This window comes from Quercus robur, chromosome 2, assembly GCF_932294415.1.
Source record: "Quercus robur chromosome 2, dhQueRobu3.1, whole genome shotgun sequence".
Lineage (NCBI taxonomy): Eukaryota > Viridiplantae > Streptophyta > Magnoliopsida > Fagales > Fagaceae > Quercus > Quercus robur.
The window spans coordinates 58,638,249-58,665,183 of record NC_065535.1 but is presented as its reverse complement, the minus strand read 5'-3'; the positions used below and the strand labels follow the sequence as shown (position 1 = coordinate 58,665,183).

At 36.1% G+C, this 26,935-nt stretch overlaps 1 protein-coding gene across 1 annotated transcript; it reads left to right on the top strand.

Moving 5' to 3' along the window:
* The first annotated feature begins 12,439 nt into the window (after positions 1-12,439).
* Positions 12,440-15,455, top strand: LOC126714205 (uncharacterized). Its single transcript, XM_050414242.1, has 10 exons — positions 12,440-12,869; positions 13,045-13,139; positions 13,294-13,361; positions 13,446-13,489; positions 13,630-13,707; positions 13,822-13,975; positions 14,487-14,642; positions 14,759-14,869; positions 14,991-15,056; positions 15,153-15,455. Exons 1-10 carry the CDS (start codon positions 12,559-12,561, stop codon positions 15,249-15,251), a joined length of 1,182 nt encoding a protein of 393 aa, XP_050270199.1. The 5' UTR covers positions 12,440-12,558; the 3' UTR covers positions 15,252-15,455.
* Positions 15,456-26,935: the final 11,480 nt, after the last annotated feature.

Sequence of the window (26,935 nt, the reverse complement as noted above, 5' to 3'; positions counted from 1 at the left end):
TCTCATTTAGTGTCCTCATAGTTATCTTCCAAATCTTCATCTCGAACAACATTTTTCTTTCCTTTTCCCTTTTCCAACTTGGATAACCTATTCATGATGCTCCTCAACATCCCTTCCATATGGGCATCATGATTACCTCTACTTTCTTCTTCGGCCATTTCTTGGATGATGTCTTGACTAGTAGTAGGAACTTAAACAATGGAAACTTTTCTCAAACTACTTGACTTGGGTGAACAAACCCACCTAAGATTGAGGATGTGTTCACGAGATGTTTGTGGTGCTATATTGTCTGAGATGAGGACACACTTAATTAATCACATTCGTCCATAATTCATTTTGACCATAAAGGGGACTCTTAAGCCATGTCATTGAGCTAAAACACTTCTCTCTAAGACTTCTGAAAAAAGTGGCAAGATGCTTAAAAAGTTGAGCCTTTAAGAGAAGTGAATATTCTAAGCTAACCCATGGCCTATGATTTACTTGTTACTAAGGCCCAAGTTTTGAAAGATTGAAAGGTTTTGAAACAACTTATGGGCCTAGGTCTAAAATAAATCATGGCATCACTTGTTATTTTGATTGCCCCATTTGGAGATTCAAAAGTTTAACACAAATTTTTTGGATTTTTTTTTTTTGCAAGGGAAATACTTTTATTATTATATGTTTAGTTATTATTATTCACAAGATGCAAAAAAAAAAAAAAAAAAAAAAAAAAAATGCAAGAAAAACATGACCCGAAGTGATGCAAAGGGGCGATCCACAAGGCAATGTAATGGGCTTTAACCCATCCTTCACAGTGTGAAGACTCTTCCAAAATTCAAGTCCCATATGTTATTTTAATGTGGAGCTCTTGATCCTTAGAGCTTGAGGTCACCTAGCTCAGTCAAAGGTTTCTGTTGAATGTGTTATATATAACCTTTCATAGGCCTTAGGTCACCTTAGAAAGAAGAAATGACTCGAATCCTTAGAGGAAAACCATTAAATTCGCACATCTTGATACTGTCAAAGAGATGAGATCACCTAGAAATACGTATGCGCATTCAAGCTCAAAAGTAGCCTATATCTTGCTCTTCTCTTTCCCATGGATGATACAGGTGCTAGCAATGACATAGGTAAAAATATAGTTTATAATGATGATTACAACTCTAAGAAAAACATTCAACAAAAATAATATAGAACTTGCTTTGAATGATTGAATATTCATCATTGTGTATGCTTGCGATGTTACAATAGTAGAAATGTTTGGAAACATCATGTTGTTCTTTGTGTTGTGTTCCTTAGTTGGATTGTTATGTATATTTATGGTGTCCAAAACATATAAATTTGGAATTTGGAGTTTGCCATTTGTTTATCTATTGGTAATTTGGTACTTTTGGTGGTCATTTCCTTCCTTTTATAATTAATTTGTGTTAATTTGTTTTCCCAACGGTTCTTTAACATATATCATCATATGAGGGCCTTTTTATTATTATTATTTTTTCTCTTACTAAATTAGCATCTTTCAACCCTTAATCCAATCAATGAAACCCTCTCACCAATATGAATAAAGATTCCTTATTAACAACCATGATATGTACCCACACAAGGAGGAAATGATACTTGAGTCCCGTGGCCATGAATATGCATATCAAATAATGTTCTCCAAGGTGTCAAGGATAGCATGTAATTGATGTAGGCGTGACCTTAGAGCACTACCATTAGGTGTGTCAAATGCTAAATATTTGGCATTTGACTCACCAAACACCACTATTCAAGCCTCATGAGGTATTTTAAATGTGCCAAAATTTTGCAACATGCTACCGTAATAACTTTGGCACAGTACGGAACAATATAGCATATGTGTTTATTATTTTTTTATTCATCTTTCTCTCTCATTCACTCAGACTCTCTCTCTTTTCTCTCATCTGGAACTTCTTCTCTCTGCCCACCATTTCTTCTCTCTCACCGATCTCACTAAAGCCACCGATCTCACTGAAGCCGCCGACTCGCCACCGATCTCACTGAAACTGCCGATATTGCCGCCGATCTCACTGCCATATTCGTCTGGATCGTCCTGCATAACTCCCTCTTCTCTCTCATTCTCTTCCTCTCTCATCCTTAAGCCGCTGAAACCGATCTCGCCTAACGCCACCTGAAGTTGATCTCGCCTAAAGCCACCTCAAGCCGCTGAAGTTGATCTCGCTTGAAGCCGTCACTAAAGTTGATTTTGGTTGTTGTTGGTTGGTGGTGATGAATTTGTAACAATGGTGGGCTGTGGTGGTGGGTTTGTATAAGTGGTGGACTGTGGTGGGGGTGGCACCGTGGCAGTGAGTTGGTGGAAGTGACGGTGGAAAAACTGAGTTTATATGATTGGTTTATTTTAATGTTATTTTAATATTTGAATATATTATTTCAATGTATAGAATTGAAAAATAGAAGATGTGATAAATGGTAAAGAGTAAAATCATGTGTTAAAATTGATAAAGTAGGTTTTGATGCGGTAAAATGACATTTGGTATAGCATACTTGATGGTAATGCTCACTCATGGTGAGGTCCAAAAAGTCCACTTTCCAAACAGATTATCGGGCCTTTATCCATAATGGATAGGCTTTTCTGTCATTTAGCAAAAGAACTAAGCAAAGCCATAAAATTTTTTAGGGTAAACTATATATTTGGTCCCTAAGCTTTATATTGTTTATCAATTTGGTCCTTAATGTTTCAAATGTGTCAGTTTCGTCCCTAATCTTTTGATATTGTGTCAAATTGGTCCCTGCTATTAACTGATAGATGGAAAATGCTGACGTAACTAACAGTAAAAATAAAATATAATTTTTATTCCACATAGACTGCCACATATATTACCACATCAGCACAAACAAAAAAATAAAAAATAAAAAAAAAGTTAGGGACTAAACCTTGTACCGCCACCTATCCTTAGGATGCATTTGGATACCGTTTATAAAAAAAAAAGGCCTGAAACGCAAAATGTCCAAACGTGAACGCAAACCAAATGCCACTTGAATGCATTTGAATACCGCTTATTTTGCTGAAAACTGAAAATAAAAAAATAAAAAAAATTCCGTTACTGTTCATTAATGAAATCACTGTGCATTTGCTAATTGCATTGTTCATGTCCCATGAACAATGTAAAAGGCATTGGATTAAAAAAAAAAAAAAAAAAAAAAAAAAACCAGAATTGAAAATTCAATTTACTTCATTTTCTCATATTTTTCCAGCAACCGAACAAGGAAAAAACAAAACAAATTCCAAAACCTAGATAGAGATGCAGAGAGAATCACAATCACAATCATAATTAGATTCTGTTGTTTTTGCTGAGTGCGCTTGATTAGATTCAGAACTCATTTTGTTTAGGTGCTCAGGGGTTTTTTATTTTTTTTGTTTGGAATTTTGGATCTATCATTTGAAGAAAATGGGATTGGCCCGATTGGGAGTTTTAAGAACGTACAGAGGAATAGAGGGAAGGATCTTTGAATTGTTGAATTGTTAGAGTTGGGATTAGAGTAAGGTCAAAGGTTTTAAATAGTCTGAGCCCAACCCAACTGTTGATTTATGGCAGTGATTGGTTTGAAATTTTTTGAAGTGGGGTGTGGACATTAGTGAACTTGGAAGCCCAATACGAGTTAATGAGGTGGTTTGAAGTTTTTCTTTCATTGTGATTCCTTTCTGCATCTCTTTCTCTGGGTTTTGAAATTTGTTTTATTTTTTCCTCGTTTGGTTGCTGGGAAAATATGAGAAAATGAAGGAAATTAAGCTTTAAACTGTGGATTTTTTTAACCCCCATTTGGTTCCTAAGAAAGCAAAGGAAAAGTAAATGAATGACAATTTTAAATCTAAAAATATACTAAAGACATGTGGCAATACAAGGTTTAGTCCCTTTTTTTGTGCTGATGTGGCGATACATGTAGCAGTTTATGTGTAATGAAAATTATATTATATTTTTACCGTTAGTCATGTTAGTATTTTTCATTCATCACTTAACGGTAAAGACTATTTTGACATAATACCAAAAAGTCAGGGACTAAACTGACACATTTGAAATATTAGGGACTAAATTAACAAACATTGGAAAAGTTAGAGACCAAATATGTAGTTTACCCAATTTTTTAATCTATATCTATAAATATATATATATATATATATATAATCGAAGCTTTTTAAGCTCCCATAATTTTCCATGTTAGCAATACCTTAATAAATAATAATAAATCTTTAAAAAACTTCCACAATTTTCCACGTCAGCAATGCCTAAATAAATAATAATAAATCTTTTTTTTTTCCACCAAATACAGATTACAAACCGTAGGTTTCAGCCAATACTTAAATAAATAATAATAAATCTTTTTTTTTTCCCACCAAATACAAATTACAACCCGTAGGTTTCAGCCACAACTATCTCAAACCTATCTCTCAAACGCAAAATCAGCCCTAACAAAATACAAATTACAAACCGTAGGTTTCAGCCGCAACTATCTCAAACCTATCTCTCAAACGCAAAATCAACCCTAACAAATCCCTCGATCAAACTCTCTCTATTTCAAGCTCACTCCCATCTACTTCATCTTCTTCTTTAACTCTTTCATTCAATGCAGCTCCCTCCTTTTCTCAGCCAAACTCCTTTGGCTAATGTCAATTTTGATTCATGGTTATTTTGTTCTTGGGTTTTTATCATCTGGGCATTGATTATTTTTTGGCCCCCTTTCTGGGCATTTGGTTTTCAGGACTGACTTGAAGAATTTGGATCGTTTTCCGTTTCTGATGTTGGACGAATTTGGATCCTTTCGTTTCTGATGTTGGACGATTTTTCACGTATGAAGAATTCCAATCTGATCTTTTTCAAGTTTCAATTTTATTTGATTGATATGGGTTAAAATTCAAATTGAAATTGGTTTAAATGGAACAGAGCCTCAAAGTTATGTTTTAATTATATGTCTTCAATTATGTTTTCTATCGATTTAGGGATTTCAAATTCTACAGGTTTGGTAAGAAAATATTGTAAATATCGATGGGTTTCATGGTGGAGATGGTATCGATTTAATTTTTTTCTATGTTTTTGAAAGGCCTAAGAGTCGGCCTGATGATTAATTTATTTTGGCTGAAAAATTAATTCATATTGTTGTAGATTGTGTTTTCAGAATTTTTAGTGACATGTATGGGCTGTGTGTTGCAGATAGTTATGGGTTGCTGCTGGGGTTTGTTTAATTAATTTATTTTGGGTTGCTGCTGGGGTTTGTTTCAGTTTCAGGTTGCTGGAGATTTTAATATCGTTTTTTATCTGAATTTGTTTTAATTTAGGCTTATGTTTGGATTTATAAAAAATTTAGGCTTATGTTTGGGCATGTGATTTTTTGAAAGAATTTTTTTTTTGTTAACAGAGAATGTTCATAATATATGATTGTTTAAGGTCCTCAGATATTGTCAAGAACTGTTTTTTTCTTTTTTATTTCTCTAAAACTACACAGTAAATTAAAACATGCATTTCTCTTTACAAAAACAGTCCAATGGACAGTGAGATTGACATGTCTTTCCATTTGATTTTTGAATTTGATTGTGATTATCAATTTTTCATATACTTACTAATATATTTATTGTTTCTATGTCTTATTGTGGTACAAATTGAATACTTTAGTGGGGTTTTTCAAACTTGGGCTTCTTCCCAGTTAAGTGATGGTATTATGATTTCTTTTGATTACATTTTTGTTTATGGTATCTTAATTTCTAATGTTGTTTCCACTTTGCAATTTTTATTTCATGTTAAATTATGCTTGATATGACTTTTGATTTTAGTTCTAATATCACACTAGCTACTAAGCATGTGAATCTATTTCCAACTACTAAAGCTTAGAATGACCTGTTTTTGATGCTGTCTTCCAGATCTTGCACATTTTTTTGCTGCCTCCTAAAGATTGCAATCTCTGTAGTTCTGTACCTCTATAATCATAATGCGCCAGAGCATGTGAATCAGTTTCCGACTATTAAAGATTGCAAAGCCAGTACCTCTTTTCTCTGAGAAATTGAACATTTTGGTACTACACACAGACAGACATACATTGATCCATGTCTAGGTTTAGAAATATATATTATGTTACTTTCATTTTTGCGTGCTTGGAGTTGCAAAGGATGTAGGAGTTAATTCCCTCGCTGTTGTTTTTGTGAGTAGGTATTAACTTGATTTAGGTGGTCATTTACTGCACTATTATTGATCTTCGTTATTCTGTTTTTTACAAATTATTTTAATTAAAAAAACTAAAAAAAAAATACTTATTTTGCAGGTTCTACTTTCATTTTTGGATAAAGAGCTGCATACTTAACTGCATCGACTCAAGGTTTGTTAACAATTTTTGTAAAAGATTTTTAGAAAAAGTTCCTGTTGCATAAAAGTTATATATAAATAGTCAATATAAAACCATTAATCAGATCATTTACTGCTTTGCTACTAATACATGTATTGCACTATTTGTCTGATGTAGATAGTTTTGTTTATGAAATCTATATTTGTTCATTATTCTGTTTACTTGCTAAATAAAAGAAAAAAGAGAAACAAAAAAAAAAAAAAAAAAAAAACTCCTTTGTTTTTAGACTATTTTCATTTTAAAAAGTATATTTAACTCAGCTGAGTTGTTATACAAAATAAAAGAAATATTTCTTTTAAACGGTTGGAACATATTGTTTATTGCGATTGTTATACTCATTATAATTGTTTTTAGTTGTTTTTCCAATAATTCATTGTGAGAAGGTAAAATATTTCTTTTAAATGGTTGGAAGGTAAAATATTTGTTTTCAATCATACAACCTGCCCTTGAATATTTTGTATCTAAAAAAATTCTTCTCTTGGCTTCAACTCAAACTAACAGCTACCATACATCATTTGTAAATGAAAAACCAAACAACTCGGCAACCCAATCTGTTCTGTGTTAGACAGCACCTTTAAGATAATATACCCGACTATTTTGTTCTTATTACAGAATCTAAATCTAAATTCCCAAATTTTTGAATGTTTACATAAATTTATGATCTTTTTCACTCATTTTTATTGTGTCCATGCTTTAATTTAAAAGATATTGCATTAAACGACGTCGTTGGGTTATTTTGGCATTTTAAAAGGTGCAGGAGTGGTGGAGAAAGTAGAAGTAAAGGTGGAGATAATGGAATATAAGTATGAGGAATTAGTTAAAACCCTTGAAAACTTTGAAAACAGGTATTATATCTTTCTATTCTTTTTGTTTGTTTATCTAATTCTTTGACTGGATTGAAAAGAATTAGATTCCCATAGGTGTATAAAATTTGTTAACCCTGACAAACTTTAGTAGTTTTGGAAATCCTTAAACATTTTTGGCAGTTATAAATAAATAGTTAAGTTCTTTCTCAATCTAACATTTTAATCTATTTAGATTTTTATAATTTTGGGTGTGTTATTCATGGTTGATATACGTGCAAATTTGTTTGGTCTGTTATCTGCTCATCCTGTAACTCCCTTGATATCCTTGCTCCAGGAGGTATAAAACAATGCAAGAAAGCTTGGCAAGCTAAAACTTTTAGAGTTACTTCCTTTCCAATTGAGTCTAAAATCTTAACAATTTATGTTAGGTTTGTTAATTCTGCTCCCAACAATCTCCCTCTATGTTCTTGATATTTGGTTCTTCATTTTGTGAATTTTAATTATTTTTATTTTGCTTCATTCATCTCTCTTCAAATATTATGATTATTTGTTGGTGATATTTATGCATTATTGTGTTTTCAAAATAAGGCTGCTTTTGAATCAATTTGTATCTATGCTAATGGTGTATATATTGAGAATTTTAATAATAAAGGCATGCAAGATTTTGATAAAATCATGAATCTTAACTTTTGTTGAGGGCTGCAAAAGTAGGAAACGAAAATTCTGGAATTCTGCTTTTGTCTGCACAGTTTTGCAAGGCAGGAAGCTTATGATGGGGGAGCTTTAGTTGTAGAGCACAGAGAAGAATGAAGCAATCCAAGAGAGACTCTTTGTGATACTGTGTAGAGTCAACAACAATATGCTTGCACCTGTTTTCTCATATTTAATATGATAACTTAAACAAGTCTTATGAAGAAAATAATTTTTATTGATAAAATATAGTTAGTGAACCTACCCCCAGCAATTTAATAAGATTTTGTTGTTGATCTACAAAACTCTTTGAATATTATGATCATTTGTTATTAGTGCATGTCATATATTTTACTTTTTGTTAGTGTTTCTTTTAAATGTGATATGTAATATTTTGATTTGAAATTTTACCCTTTTTGTTGTGAAGGCAATAACCAGTGATAGAACATCATATTATTTTTCATCTACTCAAATTGCAATTCACAACAACAAAAGTATGTAAGCTTCTGCCTAGAATGAACATTGTAAATTGCTTCAAATGAGCAATAATTTGCTTTGTTGGCAGATTAAGAAATATTTGACAAGGTCACTATATATATATATATATATATATATAAAGACACACGCACACCTACCTTGGTTGACCAGATCAAATCCTAATGAAATTTGTACATTCCTTTTTGTGTGAGTTATTCCTTAAAATCCAAAGCGAAAAGGTTCATTTAAGTTGACTAAATTTCTCTCAACCCGACAAAAAATGCATTTAATTTGATTAAAAAAATATTTAGCATTTTTAAGAACTTTCCCGTGCATCGCATGGGTTATGCACGGATTAGCGACTAGTTAATAATATAATAAAACAATAATCCCTTAGTGAGGTCGACATCATAATTGCAAGACACGTGGCAAAAGTGAGCAGGGCAAACCTTGAACTGCAGAGGGGGTCGCGTGTGCCAAATTCTTTGTCCTTGTTTAGTAGTGTTGGGCTTCAAGGGGCCCCAAAAAAACCGCCCAATAGTACAGTCTGTACAGATTTCTTGTAGTGTGGGTAAAATATCCATATCATTGTATGAGATGATAGAAAGATGGAAAACCGGTCTAGTTTTCTCAAAGCAGTCTCCTTTAGTGATTCAAAAATTCAAAAAAAAAAAAAAATCTTCTTTTTAAAGAAGGATTTTCCTGATGTGCATCTTAAGGGCACATAATAATTTTCATTTTTGAAAAAAAAATTTTCAAAAATTAAAAAAATATTGACAGATTTTTCAATTTTCAAGAAAATATTTTCAAAATTAGATAGTTTAATGTGTCTTAGAGGACACATTCTTTAAAGAATATATAATAAAACTTTTGGTAGGAATATTCATCTTCTTTGGTCTATGAACATGATTTTGGCAGGTTACTTCTGTCAAGCATTCCTATTATCACCAACAGAAAACCCAAAATAATAGACGTGCATCACTTCATGAGAGACTCTTCAAAGAAAACTGTTGCATACTAATAATCCAAGTAACCTTGGATCTGATGAAGACTAGAAAAAGCCTCCTCATCTTAATGTTGTCTCCAACTGGGGAAACAAAGTTCACTATGATTTGTACAATATAGTCTGTAGTACTGAGAGTTGAATTATATATATATATATATATATATATATTTATATATTTTGGTTTCTCACGGTGTATTTTCAAAATTTTCAATAAGAGACTAATTATCGTTCGAGACAGATGGTCTCTAGAGGGGTAAATCGCTGGTCCATGGAGTTTTTTCAAAGTGCAGGTACCTAAACTCAAATTGGAGAGCACACTCAGTCGAACCTGGGACAAGCACTTTGAGACCAAGTGTCCATCCACTTGGCCAACCCATTGAATTATATGTCATTCAGGCTTTTTGATGCTTGCAATTCGTGTAAGCCAATGTAGGAGCATTTGCCATTTGCTTTCAGTTATGAACATTAAATTGGGTTAAAAAGTTAAAATGAATGTGGGGCTGTGTGATGTTCCTGGGCTTTAATCTGGGCATACTGGAGGCCCTTCTTGCCCCTTGGGGCTAACTTTTTGAGTATTTGTGATGCAAAGAAGAACTGTATTCATTACCTAAAACGTGAAGTTAAATGAAAAAGAAGAATTTAGCAACAAAAGTTAAAATGAAAGAAGAAAAAGCAACATCAACATAACGTTGCTTTATTCGATCGGCTACATTCAAATTTATTTGAAATGTGGGACTGGTAACTTTTTGATCATTTCCTTTCAACACTTTGAATTTAGTTCTAAGATCTGTGATTTTCCTTTCCTATTAGTCAAATGTAATCACGTCGAGACAGTTATGCGGCCTATCCTCACTTTTCTCCTTGATCCCATATCAAATTATGACCGACTTTACTTAAATTTGAATTTAGCTTCACATTTGTCCAAACGATGAGGGAGAAAAACAAAGAACTTTGGCTTCACTTTAGTGACACCTATTTAAATAACCATATAAGATAAACCCTTGAACAGTATATATCGTACAACATTATTTCACCAACATGGATGCCATTATTATATAGTCTTATGCTTGTGAATCAAAGTGACCATATTAACCTAACACCCCCATTTTCGCAGTAATCGTTGTTACTCCAGCGGGCCCATATCCAGAAGGTCATGTGAGTCGTGACAGGGAAATAATAATGGGCATGATTATAGGCATAATGGTAGCTAGGTGTCCGGTCCCAACTATATATGCTCGTATGAAATTAAGTTTGACTACATTATCAAGCAACTGGTACTCGTCTTTCTCGATCTCTAGAGTCTAGACAATACCACATGGAGGGTTTGATTTTTTAGAGAGCCTTTTTCAGATGGTGTCATGAAGAGCCAGCTCTCATGTGGCCCTGTAATCATACGAAATTGAGACCATGTTATAATACATCCTTTCTTAAGTACTTTATTATTATAGTAAAAATCTTTGATGCAGAAAGCAGCTTATTTTGATGCAGAAAGTATGTATTAACATGATTCAATTTATGCTTTATTCTTGTGAGAATAGGATACAAATTAAAGTTGTCATCCATCTCAAATGATTTTATTATGTCTCCAAGTTATGTCATATTTGCATAAGATTACCAAGAATTTTTTTTTTTTTTTTTTTTTTTTGAGAAAGAGATTACCAAGAAAGTCAATTATTAAAAGAGCTGAAAGATTAGAATATATACATAGTTTTTCATTTTTACTGTTAAGAGCTCAAAGGTGTGCAAGAAATATATGACATTCACCCTTTATCTTGTGCCAATCAAATATTTTTTGTACTTTTAAGGAGGAAAAGCCATGATCTCAAAATAAAATTAAAGCGATTTTGGGGGGAAAAAAAGTTAAGTAAAAATCCAACATGACTATCTTTTTGTTAAGTAAAGAAAAAGAGGGAGAAAGAGAAGATGTAGATGTTAAATCCCAAACTACTTCAAAGAAATAATATTTTATTTTTCTAATATATAGATATGATATTCAAGTCTTTATTATAACAGATTTTATAAGTTGAGCTAATTGAAACCACTACTCTAACCTTACTTACCAATATAGATGTTCATTATTCATGAAAAATCAATAATAGCTCTATATTAACATATATTAATACCACATTTATTGGCCCTCCTGTGTGTGTATGTGTATATATATATATTAAAAGTCAAATGATTTGGTCTTTCAATAAAGGGGATAATTTCACTTTTAGTCTTATAAATTTGAATAGGTCAATTTTTTTCCTTAACTTTCAAAATTAGGTTAATGTTATAATGATAAAAAGCACAATCATCAGAAACGGATATATAAGTTGAAATTCTATAAATGAATAAATAAAATGTTAATATTAATTATAATGAAAAAATATATAAACTCTCATGTGGTTTTTTAGGAAAACATAGAACTTCCTTAAAATTTTAATGTAACACTTAACCTCCTAAGATATTCTTCTAAAAAAACCCCTATGATATTGTTTTATGTGTAATCCATTAATTGTATAACACTTAACGCTCTTACGTTACGATAATGTTTCTTATAAAAATAATATGAATACATATTATCACATAAGTAATTCATTGTTTGTTTTCATATATTTTTATTGGTTTACACATAAACTAATATCACATGAGAGTTAAGTATTATATTTAGGTGATTATGTGAAAAACTACATAGGATTTTGTATAATTTCCTTTCTATAGTTAATCAAGTTAAACTTACAAAATGTTTATGAAAAAAAAAAGGTTGAAAACTTATTAATAAGATAAAATTGAATTTAAAACTTGAATGACAAAATTATAATTTGGAAAAAAAAAAAATCAGTTGCTGCTAATTAGCAAGAAAATAATGTGGATTCATGACTGTGAATTATGTTTTCATTTTTTATTTATGAGTTTATTTAATGAGTGTATTTAGAATATTTGTTAATGGTCTATTTAAAAAAAAAAAATTTAATATCATTTTATGGGAAATTTAAAAAAAAATAATTATTTTTTCCTTTTTTTTTATAAAAAAAATATCACATATATCAATGTCTTAGGGCATTTGTTTACCTTTTTATTTATTTATTTATTTATATTCTAAAGAAACATTCCGGAAGAGCTCGCGCAAACTAACGGTTCAAGACTCGGAACTGACTGAACGGTTCACTCCCACTATATATATAATTGGCAATCAATTTCTCTTACCATCAAATCAAATCAAATCAAATCTCTTTCTGTTTTTCAATGGCGACCTCTGTAAGGAACAATTTCATGCCTCAATCTCTGATCTCGAATCTCCAGCAAGTACTGATAAGCAGAAATGACGCCGTAGAAGAAGGCAAAAAGATCCACGAACAACCACCTACACCAGCCGGAGCTCACTGTTCGGGTCCGGATGCTGCTGATGCTGACGTGGAGGAGAAGGATTGTAGTTATACAAAGCCAGTAGTGTTGGTGACCAATGGCGAAGGCATAGAGTCCCCTGGTCTCACTTTCCTCGTCCAAGCTCTCCTTCACGACGCTCGCTTCGACATTCACGTCTGCGCTCCCCAATCGTCGGTTCCTTCAATTCCATTTCCTCTCTCTTTTTTTATTTCTTCGTTTGGTTGCTGAGAAAGTGCGGGAAAAGAAAATCTCGCCATTTTTGAATTTTTTTTTTTTAATGGAATGAGGTAGTAATAGACTGTAATAATTTATAGTAAATAGTAAAATTATTTTGGGTTGGTGCAGGGATCGATCGGTGTCCGGTCACTCCGTCACGACTCGAGAGACGCTTGCCGCGTGTTCTGTTGAAATCAGCGGCGCCACTGCTTTTCAAGTTACCGGTAAAAAATAAACGAGCTATAGCTATCGTTGTAATTTTATGCTAATTTCGATTATTTTCATATTTTTTAGTACACAGCACCACAGAATTGAGAATTGTCTTTCACTTTGAATTTTGTGTATTAAGATGAAATGCACTTGATTTGATATGATCAGGTACTCCTGCTGATTGTGTATCTTTAGCATTATCTGGGGCATTGTTTTCTTGGTCAAAGCCTGTTTTGGTATGCATTTACAATCTCTTTACTAATTCTTGTAAATTTATGTGCACCAATGTACTCTTACCATTTTTATCATAACATATGCAGATAATTAGTGGAGTAAATAGAGGATCGAGTTGTGGTCATAATATGTGAGTAATATGCTGTGCTTGCTTCATACATAATTTGCTTTGCACTTTCATAAAATGTCGGTGTCCCTGAAAATTCAGACTTTTTCAGATTTAACACTGAAAAGTGATTCAACTAACAATCTCTGTGTCCCATGACTTAGGTTCTACTCTGGGGCTGTTGCTGGAGCTAGAGAGGCACTGATTTGTGGTGTACCATCTCTTTGCATATCATTCAACTGGTGACTGCTTTTTCTGTGTTTTACCTCCTCCCAACCCTTTTGAAATTTTGTCGCCCTGCACTTTGAGGGGCCTCTATCGAGTATATTATATGTCGGTGTATTTTTTTTTTCCAGGAAGAAGGACGTGAGCTGTGAGAGTGATTTGAAGGATGCGGTCGATGTTTCTTTGCCATTAATACATGCAGCCCTAAGAGATATTGAGAAAGGAACTTTTCCTAAAAATTGCTGTCTGAATATTGAGATTCCCAGTAGTCCTTTGACAAACAAGGTTTGCTTCTTCAACTGCAATGTTTTGGATTGGAGGAAACGCGTTGTTATTTAGGGAGTTCTTGTTAGTGAGAATTGTATATCTGAACTACTGTGAATAACTTATCTGCATCCATGTGCGAATGGTACTCCAAGGATATCATTTTAATTTTAATTGAAGGATCTTTCAGGTGTTTAGCTATATCTTTTAGTTATCTGATACTAAGAACAAAACTTCAAAATATGCAAATGCTGTTCTGTGGCACATTTTGCTTTCGTTCCAACCCTTGAGATTTGAAAGAGAATCAAATGTCAGTATGTCACATTTCTAGCCAGATCAACATTAAACAGAAATAGATTCTTAGGCCCTCCTCTTGTTTGATAGGCCAAAATTGTATGAAATTTTAGTGTCAGGGCGTCCATTCTGTCTCATAAGCACTTCAATTAGTCATCACAGTTTGCTTTAGTGATATTCAAGTGCTTTCTAGTTGCAATTGTGGCTTATGTATTTGGACTATACTTTTATATGACAGGGCTTCAAGGTGACCAGGCAGAGTCTATGGAGGTCCTCACTAAGCTGGCAAGCTGTGTCAGCAAACAGGCATCCCTCGGTTGGTGGCCATTTCATGTCCAATCAGCAAAGCCTTGGTATTAAGCTGGCACAGCTCAGCCGAGATGCCTCTGCTGCTGTAAGTTCTGCATGTTTCTTATACCATAATGCTACAATGTTTTAAGCTCCTAGATTTAGTGGCTTTATGTTTCAGTTGTCAATTATTAAAAGGCATATCCTCTCTAAAATTCTTAGGGTGCTGCGCGTCGCTTGAACTCACAAAGGAAGAATGTGGAGATTGAATCTGTTGGAGTTGCAGGGAAATTCAGTTCCCAACAAACTGTGAAGAAATACTTCCGTTTAGAGGTACAATTAAATGGCAGGACTTTGCAGTAGCAGCCAATACTCACTGTTACTTATCTATGTTTTGGGGATTATTTCAAGCTTGAAAATCTTTGATGAGAAGTGGTTATATTAATGTTTGCAGTTTGTAGAAAAGGAGCAAGAAAATGTAGATGAGGATCTAGATTACAGAGCGCTTGAAGATGGATTTGTAAGTTGCAACTTCTTTATTTATCATATCTTTCAATCTTTGTCAACCCTCTTGTCCTTGATTACTAATTTTGGGGTCGTCTTTTTGGCACTACAGGTTGCAATTACTCCTTTGTCTTTAAATCCAAATAACTGGTTTGAGACTCAATCATCTGTGTCAAACTGGCTTGCTGTTGTACTTGCCAATGAGCAATGAAGCTTCCTAAGTCCTAACTTATCAAAAATGTAATTACATCAAAAAAGGAGGAAGCTTCATCTTCCTAACGAAGTTACGGTAACGTGTAATTGGAGGATGCCTCACGGTCCTGTTATTATGTCAAAATCCAAGTCGTGCTATCTCTTGGCAGGTTTATATATGATTATAACTTAAAGTAAAATGGTCCACGCTGGTGTAATTTAATGTGCTATTGTGCCAAACGCCTCTGTTGTTTTTAACGATGTTGCCACAACATAAAAAATATTGGGCAACTCTCTCTTCCTGTAAAATTCTCGAACTTGTGGTTCCTTTGGAAATGAATTAGTTTGGCGAGTAAAAGAGGTAGTACCACCTCTGCTTTATAGTTGGGTACCTTTATAGTTGGGTACCACCACTGCTTCATGGCGAGTAAAAGAGGTAGTACACCCAGTGGACCAAGCGATAAACGAGAGGACCAAAAATGTTCTACATTTCCCTCCTAAATCTTCACCCCCAATCCAACTAAAAAGTAAAAAAGCTCAACTAGAACATACACATGGCCTCATATAATTTGGTACGTTTGACGTTTCGCCAACTAACGTGAGATAGCTCATAAATAAATTAATTAACTAATATGAGTTAGAGTTTGGGCCACGCATCCATGTTCATTATATGTCATGAATCCTAGACCCAGGACCCTTTACGTTCCACGTCAGTTTAATCAAAGCCCAACCCGCAAACAATTTACCAGCCACTCTGCCAACGACACAACTAGGCCTATACATATATCTATATGAATTTTGAAAATCTAGCCGTTAAATTGTATGTTCTTATTATATTTTTTATAAATGTAAAATTTCAAGAAAATCAAATATCAATTACTATCTCATCAAACAAATGTTAAAATTTCAAATTTTTATGATCTAACATTGTGTATACAAGATAAGTTTATTGATTGAATAGTAAATAATATCTAATTTGAACGAAATTTGATATTCATGTTAAAAACATAAGAAACATGAAATTTAACGGTTAAATTTTCAAAATTCACAAAAAAAAAAAAAAAAGATATATAAGAAGTTTGAAAAGTTTCTCTCCAAAATATCCAACCGCACCTCTCCTGTTGAGGAAAGAACTGGTTTACACTTCGGTGTAGTTAGTTCATTTATGTTGATTGGGCTTTTACATATGTATATTTTTTCTTGGTTTGGGCTATCGGTCAGTAAAATGAAAGTTATTATTGAGCTCACTGTTCCTGTTTTTTTAAATAGGGCCTTTCTTTAAGATATTTGGGTTTTGTTTTTAAAAAGATATTGGACATTAAGAAACAATTTTTACTCTATAACTTCGGCATTTCTTTATACATGTTGGGCTTAAATCCTTCGCAAATTAGCAAGTCAATATTGACTTGTCATTTATAAAATCTCAACCTGTTGCATAATTACATAATAATAAAAAAAATTATCTCAACCTATCACATAATCACGTTACAAAATAATTTATCTCAACCCACATTACAAAATAATTTACCACCTCAGTTAAGAAAGTAATAAAATCTCAACCTCTTACATTAAACACAATATAAATCTCAATCTAATAAACACAATACCACTACAACACATTAAACACATAAAGTGGGCATAAATCTCAACTTGTCATACTACAAATTAAATATACAAACACATTGATAAAGACTCATTACCCATTGACAGTACACAAGTAACAGATATAAATCATAATGCAAGATAGCCAATAAGTGAATTCCAACAACATTTACATTACATAGACTACTAGTAGTCATTCTATATAAAATAAGTAGCATAGCAATGAGGAGTAGTGTAGCACAACACAATAGTTAAGTAGTGCTTATTCAGCAAAAAAAATAATAATAATAAATAGTTAAGTAGTGCTTGAGAAGCACTATACAAAAAGGGTGTAGGACCATAATATACAATTGACACACTAAACAATACAAATTTTTCACACAAAAAATAAGAGGTAGTCTAGCCTACTAAGACTGATAAGTCTAGTAATTAGCAAGTGGAGTTTGTGGTGTGTCTTTATATTAGAACATCTTTCCATCTCCCTTATATGTGTGTGTTTGTTTCTCAAAAAAACAAAAAAAAAAAAGTAATTTGCAAGTGTGTGCGTTCGTTGTGCTATTGTGATTGTGTTGCCACTTGAGTGGATCCAGTACTAGTAAAAAAAATAAATGAATAAATAACAACAGATGCCAGCAAGCAGTAGAAGTTGGTAGGTCAGTAGATTGCAACCCAATTGCCCAACCACTCCCAATCTAGTCCTCTCCATGATCAAGTCAGCTTGTCATATCCACAAAAAAATTACTTACAGTAAGCCAGCTAACAACACTAACTTCAAATCATCATTTATGGAAAAACTCCATCACTACAAAGGGTGAGTTTGGTTCAGCTTTTTGAAAAAGTGCATAATGAAAAAGTGGAGTTTTGTAAAAGTGCATAATGAAAAAGTGGAGTTTCAAAAAGCTGAGTGTTTGGTAAAAGCTGTTAAAAAGTGCATAATGAAAAAGCTGAGTGTTTGGTAAAAACTGTTAAAAGTGGCTTTTTGAGGGGTAAATGACCAAAAAGGATAATGTATATATAAGGGAATTTATTTCATACTTTTTTTTTTTTTTTTTATGTGAGTTTGTTTCATACTTAAATCAATTATTTCATCATACTTAAATCAATTTTTCTCTTTCTAAAAAAAATATTTTTTTCTCACCAATATTAGCTAATAATAACCTACCACTTAAGATTTATTATGAAAGTATTGTGAAAATATTGTGATAAAAATTGATACTGTAGGGACACGATTCTCAAGCGGCCCAACGATGACGTTGGGCTCGCGCGTGATGGATCCCTCACAATAAATTTTGTAGAGAGTGGGCTTGAAAGGCTGGAGTTGGGTCACGGGACGTTAGTACAGGCCGGACATTAGACAAACCTAGACTGGAAAAGGCTTTAGTCCAGTTATCTAAGCCATTAACTTTATGGATTGAGGGATTGGGCTCCTCGGATCATGTCCGAGGAGCAATAATGTATTCTCCGGTTACCCGTCGATGGGTTATCCCTGGTGGAGCGTATATACTTTTCGGGCATTCTCATTCCTGGAGTCTTTCTCCGGAAGTGAGATGGATCCCCCCCCCCCTTTACTTTGTTACCTTGCGTTTTCTTTTATACTAGCCTACGTTCATTATCCCCCGTCCACGTGTAGGGTCGACTTTTCCAGGACAGAGATTTGTCCCATCAGTCTAATCCCGAGATTGTGGGAGATGGTCCATAAAGCCTAAAAATCCGGCTCTGTTAGGTGCGGTGTCATGTCAATGAAGGGTATTAAGGACTATTTCCCTGAGATATTTTCTGATCTTTTAAGTTTGCTTGTATTCCACTTTCGTCAATGGGATTCTGGGTCTTCCGAGGACTGAGCGGTCCTCGGACGTATCTTTGAGCCACATCGGGCTCACTATTTTTGGGCTTGGGCCCTGGCCTCCTTTAGTTTGGGGCCTGTGGACTCCCTATAAGCGAGCGAGCCGGGCCCATAAACTATTGGGCCCCACAATAGCCCCTCAAAACCCTGCTGTCCAACGTCTTGGTTGGAAAGGTGGGTTTTGGTAATACCGAGCCTTAACTGCGGCTCATTTAATTCGGCCCTTGATCAACGTTGGCGACTCTTCACCTCCACGAGGAATGCGCCGGTCTACAGGATATTTCCCTCGATTTACGCGTGATGCGCTTATTCCGTTTGGTTATCCGTAGCACGCCTTTAATACCTTCCTTTTACGAGACCTCCCCAATCTAACAGTTACTGATAGCGTGGGGGAATGAAACAGATGCACATTTATTCGCAGATTTCCTTGGGGATCAGAACGTGTTACGCACCCTCGTCTTATTCCCCTATATAAAGAGAGAGGACAAAAGGTGATTCTCTCATATCTGAATCCCTCAGGCCCTTCCCATAGTTCATTTCTTCCGTCTGGTTATTCCTTATCCAATAGTACATCCTCCATAATAGTCAACCATGAATAAATCCTTCCTTTCTCAGAAACGCCATGTCCTAACAAAACTTGAGATGGCTCGGTCAGGGCAAGGATGGCGGAGACTCAAGATTTGCCTCCCCATTCTTTTAGCCAAAATCCGAAGCAGGGACTCGTCACACCTCACTTCCGGTGTGACTGAGTCGAAAACCTCCCTTGTCATCTCCATCCGCTCTCTCATGAGCATACCTAATATGGCTCCCCTTCTCCCTCTTTTACTCCTTTTACTTTCTTTTCATTGCTTCCCTCTTCTTCTCCTCCTTCCTACTCATGTCCTCCATCTTCTTTTTCCCTTGCTTTCTTCAGCGACAAGAGTTTGCTGAAGTGCTTCCATGTGTTCCAATTCTTCTTCCTTCTCCTTCTTCTCTGTAAAAAGTTCTTATCCTAATATGAGCAGTACTGAGGCAAAGATTTCAGAGAGACTTTGAAGGCGCTTTCAGAAAACACCTGGCGGTTTACTTATCTGTATTACGGATGTTATTACTGCTTCGGCAGTTCATTTTTGTATAGGCTTGTGTAAGCCCTTCCTTATACGTTGTAATAATAATTTTTTATATTAATAAAAGTTACTGTTATTCTATTTCGCATGTTCTGTTTATATATTTTAATAAATTTGCAAGTTCTGCTCGGCACAGTAGTATAGCATTTGAACCAATGACAACTAAGGCCAAAATACTTGCTAATAAAAAGACGCCATAATAACTTTAACAAATTCATTATTCGACATAACAATCCGACCAGTGAGGAACGAGACTTACCTTAACATTAGTCGCGATGGGGACTAAGTGCTTGATAAGGTGTAAGAAGTAATTATCCGAGGACATGTCACCCTTTCAATGAGCAATTTCCTTAGGCTAACGATCATCGGTTCGTTACGCCATATTCTTAACACACTGGCCTTAACCTTTTCCAGTATTTAAGCCGAGAAACTTCTCCATCCGAGTAGTTGATTTCCCAAAAGGCCTGAGTCCGAGGACTTCGCACAGCCAGGGTTTTGTTTAGAACGTATACTTTTTCTTTTAGGTGCTCGGTTTCCCCATAGGCTTGAGTCCGAGGGCCATGCAAGTCCTAGGTTCTGTCCAAGACTTATAAGATATCTTTTTTATGTTCTTGGTTTCCCTCTAGGCTTGAGTCCGAGGACCATGCAAGTCCTAGGTTCTGTCCAAGACTTATAAGATATCTTTTTCGTACTTGGTTTTCCCATAGGCTTGAGTCCGAGGACCATGCAAGTCCTAGGTTCTGTCCAAGACTCTATGAGTTCAGATTCTCCCTTTCATAAGGCATTTCCCAAGGCGCCGAACATGGGTTGTCCTCGGCCACGGCCATTGCTCGGCGTGGGCCACAGTACCTGGGCCCTCACGCAAAGCGGGCCCGGGGCCACGAATCCACTTAGCCCATGAATTAAGAGATATTTCTGCAACTTCTGGCCACGTGGTACTCTCTGATGTCACAGTGACCGAGGTGCGCCTTTACGAGGCTCTTTAATCTTGTGGTTGCAGTTGATGTTGGAAGTTGAGCCAGAACTATTTCGTCTGAAGCGTTCCTTGGGACGCCGCGTGAGTTGACTGCTATCACCTTGTCTTTTCAAATAAATGGGAGGGAGAGAAAGTTGCTTTATATACGCACAAATCCTTCAGATTTTCTCCCACATCACAGCTTCCATATCCGGAGCTCTCCTCCCTTAGCATAACATGTTTAAGGCAAGGGTTGGGAAGAAAAAACTTTCTCCGCCGCAGATGCACCCTGCCTTCATGAGACTCAGAATAGTACGGTATGGGCACAGGAAGCTGAAGTTCAGGAGAATACTTCATTTCGACCGAGGGGGAAGGGAATCTTTCCCTCTTTTAGTCAAAATCCGAAGCAGGTTCTGTCCATGCCAGAATTTTGGTGTGGCAGAAGAAAGATTTTCCGCCATCAGTGCCTCTGCTTTGCGGCAGGCGTATATTTAGAGAAAGCCCCTCAACCTCCAACTCCCTGCACCTTTCCTTCAACGGTGTCAGGCTCAAGTTGGGTCTCTTTGGCTGTTTGAGTTGTGGGCATGTGAAAGCATTGAGGAAGAACAAGGTCTGGGGGCTGTAGCCAACCTCTCCTCTGACCTACTCCCTCAGCTTCATTTTATTCTCTTGTATCTTCCTTTCTTTTCGGTTATGTAATGAGCTTTGATGCAAACTGATTCCAGCTTTTCATTGTACGCTGTACTATTTCTTTGTTTTAGTGGTAATGGAAATTTCTTTACTTGTGTTGGATACCGTTCCTTTGATTACACTACTTTGTGAGTGAGTGTGCCCCATGCGTGTGTTTCTTTCAGAATACTTAGAGCAAAATAGCTTGAAACATAATCTAACTAACTCCAATTTATCAATACTACCAAGCATTATATCGATAATTCATAGTAAATCAAACTTAGGAAACTAACCGGGATAACAGTCGAACACTCTGTGATAAGCGCGTGAACACCGTCCAAGGCCGATAATCTCTAAATAATCCATCCGAGCAATCGGCTGAGAAGTAGGGGATTCCGATGGTGCTTTTTTGTACTTGGTTTCCCCACAGGCTTGGGTCCGAGGACCATGCAAGGCCTTGGTTCTGTCCAAAACTTGTATATTTCTTTTAAGTAGTTGGTTTCCCCATAGGCTTGGGTCCGAGGACCATGCAAGCCCTTGGTTCTGTCCAAAACTTGTATATTTCTTTTAAGTAGTTGGTTTCCCCATAGGCTTGGGTCCGAGGACCATGCAAGGCCTTGGTTCTGTCCAAAACTTGTATATTTCTTTTAAGTAGTTGGTTTCCCCATAGGCTTGGGTCCGAGGACCATGCAAGGCCTTGGTTCTGTCCAAAACTTGTGAGATATCTTTTTTGTACTTGGTTTCCCCATAGGCTTGGGTCTGAGGACCATGCAAGGCCTTGGTTCTGTCCAAAACTTATATATTTCTTTTAAGTAGTTGGTTTCCCCATAGGCTTGGGTCCGAGGACCATGCAAGGCCTTGGTTCTGTCCAAAACTTGTATATTTCTTTTAAGTAGTTGGTTTCCCCATAGGCTTGGGTCCGAGGACCATGCAAGGCCTTGGTTCTGTCCAAAACTTGTGAGATATCTTTTTTGTACTTGGTTTCCCCATAGGCTTGGGTCTGAGGACCATGCAAGGCCTTGGTTCTGTCCAAAACTTATATATTTCTTTTAAGTAGTTGGTTTCCCCATAGGCTTGGGTCCGAGGACCATGCAAGGCCTTGGTTCTGTCCAAAACTTGTATATTTCTTTTAAGTAGTTGGTTTCCCCATAGGCTTGGGTCCGAGGACCATGCAAGGCCTTGGTTCTGTCCAAAACTTGTATATTTCTTTTAAGTAGTTGGTTTCCCCATATGCTTGGGTCCGAGGACCATGCAAGGCCTTGGTTCTGTCCAAAACTTGTATATTTCTTTTAAGTAGTTGGTTTCCCCATAGGCTTGGGTCCGAGGACCATGCAAGCCCTTGGTTCTGTCCAAAACTTGTATATTTCTTTTAAGTAGTTGGTTTCCCCATAGGCTTGGGTCCGAGGACCATGCAAGGCCTTGGTTCTGTCCAAAACTTGTATATTTCTTTTAAGTAGTTGGTTTCCCCATAGGCTTGGGTCCGAGGACCATGCAAGGCCTTGGTTCTGTCCAAAACTTGTATATTTCTTTTAAGTAGTTGGTTTCCCCATAGGCTTGGGTCCGAGGACCATGCAAGGCCTTGGTTCTGTCCAAAACTTGTATATTTCTTTTAAGTAGTTGGTTTCCCCATATGCTTGGGTCCGAGGACCATGCAAGGCCTTGGTTCTGTCCAAAACTTGTATATTTCTTTTAAGTAGTTGGTTTCCCCATAGGCTTGGGTCCGAGGACCATGCAAGGCCTTGGTTCTGTCCAAAACTTGTATATTTCTTTTAAGTAGTTGGTTTCCCCATAGGCTTGGGTCCGAGGACCATGCAAGGCCTTGGTTCTGTCCAAAACTTGTGAGATATCTTTTTTGTACTTGGTTTCCCCATAGGCTTGGGTCCGAGGACCATGCAAGGCCTTGGTTCTGTCCAAAACTTGTAAGATCTCTTTTTTGTTAAGTAGTCTTTTCTCTATACTGATATATTTTTCGAAGGTAGGCCCCTAGGCCAGGGAGGGAGGAGTTGGCTCGAGGCCGGAAGCCCCTAGAGCTGCCCGCTTCGTTAGCAGTGCAAGGCGTAGCCCCTAGCAGAGGCTTATGGCGGAGCAACAACTGTACGTCTCCGGAGATGGGAAAAGACTCGTGAATCTCTGCTTACTGGAGAGCTGACTCATGCGCCACCCGTGCCAACGCGCAAGCTTTCCCACAGACGGCGCCAATTGTAGGGACACGATTCTCAAGCGGCCCAACGATGACGTTGGGCTTGCGCGTGATGGATCCCTCACAATAAATTTTGTAGAGAGTGGGCTTGAAAGGCTGGAGTTGGGTCACGGGACGTTAGTACAGGCCGGACATTAGACAAACCTAGACTGGAAAAGGCTTTAGTCCGGTTATCTAAGCCATTAACTTTATGGATTGAGGGATTGGGCTCCTCGGATCATGTCCGAGGAGCAATAATGTATTCTCCGGTTACCCGTCGATGGGTTATCCCTGGTGGAGCGTATATACTTTCCGGGCATTCTCATTCCTGGAGTCTTTCTCTGGAAGTGAGATGGATCCCCCCCCCCCCTTTACTTTGTTACCTTGCGTTTTCTTTTATACTAGCCTATGTTCATTATCCCCCGTCCACGTGTAGGGTCGACTTTTCCCCGTCCACGTGTAGGGTCGACTTTTCCAGGACAGAGATTTGTCCCATCAGTCTAATCCCGAGATTGTGGGAGATGGTCCATAAAGCCTAAAAATCCAACTCTGTTAGGTGCGGTGTCATGTCAATGAAGGGTATTAAGGACTATTTCCTTGAGATATTTTCTGATCTTTTAAGTTTGCTTGTATTCCACTTTCGTCAATGGGATTCTGGGTCTTCCGAGGACTGAGCGGTCCTCGGACGTATCTTTGAGCCACATCGGGCTCACTATTTTTGGGCTTGGGCCCTGGCCTCCTTTAGTTTGGGGCCTGTGGACTCCCTATAAGCGAGCGAGCCGGGCCCATAAACTATTGGGTCCCACAGATACTAATTTTAATTTTAACATACTATTAAAATTATTTTTTTCTCTTTCTAAAAAAATTATTTTTTTCTCACCAATATTAGCTAATAATAAGCTACCTTAAGATTTATTGTAAAAATATTGTGATATAATTTTTTTTCTCTCCCCACACACACACACACGTGGGCTCTCCTTCCCTTCTCTTTTTTTTTTTTTTTTTTTCTCCTCTTTTTTTCTCCTCCACCCACGTACCCACACTCTTTTCTTTTGTTTTTTCCTTCTTTTGTTTTTTCCTTCGTTCCTCTTTTATTCCTACCACACGCACCATCCAGAACATTCACACAGCTCTTTCATCTTTTTTTTTTCCTCTTAAGCACTTCAGTCCAGAACAGTCGCTCTCTTTCTTCTTCTTTTTTTTTTTTTTTTTTTTTTTTTTTTTTTTTTTTCCTCTTAGCACTTCAGGCCAGAACAGTCGCTCTCCTTCTTCTTCTTTATTTTTTATTTTATTTTTTTTTTTTTTGTTCTCTTAGCACTTCGAAACGAATGAAGGAACCAGCTCTCCTTCTTCTTTTTCTATTTTTTTTTTCTTGTTCTTGGATGATCGGGAAGATTGGATGATCGGGAAGATTGGATGGTCGGTAAATCTCTCCCTCCCCTTTTTTTTTCGTCAGTCTTTTTGATCCGCCGGAGGGTCTTGATCTGCTGTTGTTCTAATTTTCTTGTTGTTTTTGTTGATCTGCTGTTGATTCGAAAGAGTTGTTGCTCTAATTTTTTTTTTTTTTTTTTTTTCTGTTCTTGATCTACTGTTTCCGAAAGAGTTGTTCTAAATTTTTTTTTCTTTTTTTCTGTTCTTGATCTGCTGCTTCCGAAAGAGCTGTTCTTTTTTTTTTTTTTTTTTTTTTTTTTTTCTGTTCTTGATCTACTGTTTCCGAAAGAGTTGATGTTCTAATTGAATGGGTATTTCCGTAATTTTACCGTAGCAACGGTAACCATCCAAAACGCGTACTGTGCGTTTTCATTTATGGACCCTCAGAGGTCCATAAAATTTTTCGCGTTTGTCCGCGTTTTTGCTCTATGCCCAAAACGCAACTTTTTGATAAAAGTTGCGTTTTGGGCTTGACCAAACGCAAATTTAGGACTGGCTTTTTTCAAAAAGCGCTTTTTGAGCTGAAAATGTGGAACCAAACGGGCACAAAGTCAATATCTAAAAAAATAAACTTCAATAGACAATAGTAAATAACAGTCAATAACACATAGAATGGCAGCCAACAAACATAAAACAAAATAAATAAATTTTAAGTTAGAATACCTTAACTGAGTACAAAAAACAACCCCACATTCTACATCAATCTATAACAAGAGAATCTGTACCCATAATGGGTTTTGGTGCAAGCTTTAAAAAAATGCATATAAATAATAACTCACAAATAAATGACAAAAACATAGAAAAGTAGAAAATAACATAGATACATTACCTGATTAGCTTCATAACTTTCTGATGGTTTTTAGACCCCTTAAAAACACAATTGGATTAACCTAGGTAATTAGCCAAGTTGTTGCTTAGTCCAAATTAACAAAACTAGGTTATCACAATCAAACAGTCATATCATGCATAGCAGCGGAAAGATAAATAAGACAATGATATGATCACCTAAGAAACCAAACTGGTAAAAACCTAGGGAGGATTTAACCTCACTATCCTCAAGGTAAACCTGAATCCACTATCTTGAAAGAATCGAAGTTCATACAATAAGACTTACAAGCCCCCATGCTCAACTTCTTATTACTACCCACCAGTAGAACTTACTGACACGACCACGTGTAAGCTCCGAATCCACGGACTCCTTCTTTCTTGGATTCACCACCAGATACAAGCACACCTGCTTATGTTTCTTTAAACTTCAATGGCAGCAACTGAGTTAATCATTAAGGTGCAGATAATATCTCCTCATTGAAAACCCTAAGTTTGTGTAAAGGAAAACTTTTCTAGATCTCACAAGAGATTTACACAAACAGTAATAGAGCAACACTAAGACGTGGCTAGGGTTTACCTTTTATACTTAAGACAAATTAGAAAACCCTAAACGTTTTAAACAAACTAGGGCTGAGTTGGAAATCTGCAGAAAAACGCATTTTGCCCGAGATTCGATTAATCGAGCCTAAGCTTCGATCGATCGACCCAGGCCGAAATGCATCGTAACTTCTACGATAGCTCGATTCCAACTTTACATAAAAGATACAACTTTGAGCAAGACTAAACACTACTAAACATATTGTTTTGATCATGGTTTGCCAACAATACACATTAGAGTTCTAAATACATAAAAACCTAAGTCTTTAGAACCTAACACTTTCCACTTCATCCATTGCTTGCCGTAAGTTTATTGGTTCATGCTTGGACCTCAACCAATTTTGTGTAAAAATCAAAACTTCAACAATTTAAGGAGACAATAAACTCTAGAAAGGATCTAATACACGACCTCCCATGCCAAAAGCAAATTCTGATGCGCAACAGTAGACATAGGGATTGCCAAAACATCACGAGCAACTTGAGAAAGGACTTT

What these genes read in the sequence shown, in the direction of transcription:
- LOC126714205 (XM_050414242.1), top strand. Translation starts at nt 12,559, where the DNA reads ATGGCGACCTCTGTAAGGAACAATTTCATGCCTCAATCTCTGATCTCG. An exon ending in CTTGGTCAAAGCCTGTTTTG is followed by an intron (nt 13,362 to 13,445) that starts GTATGCATTTAC and finishes TAACATATGCAG; the next exon opens with ATAATTAGTGGAGTAAATAG. An exon ending in GTAGTCCTTTGACAAACAAG is followed by an intron (nt 13,976 to 14,486) that starts GTTTGCTTCTTC and finishes TTTATATGACAG; the next exon opens with GGCTTCAAGGTGACCAGGCA.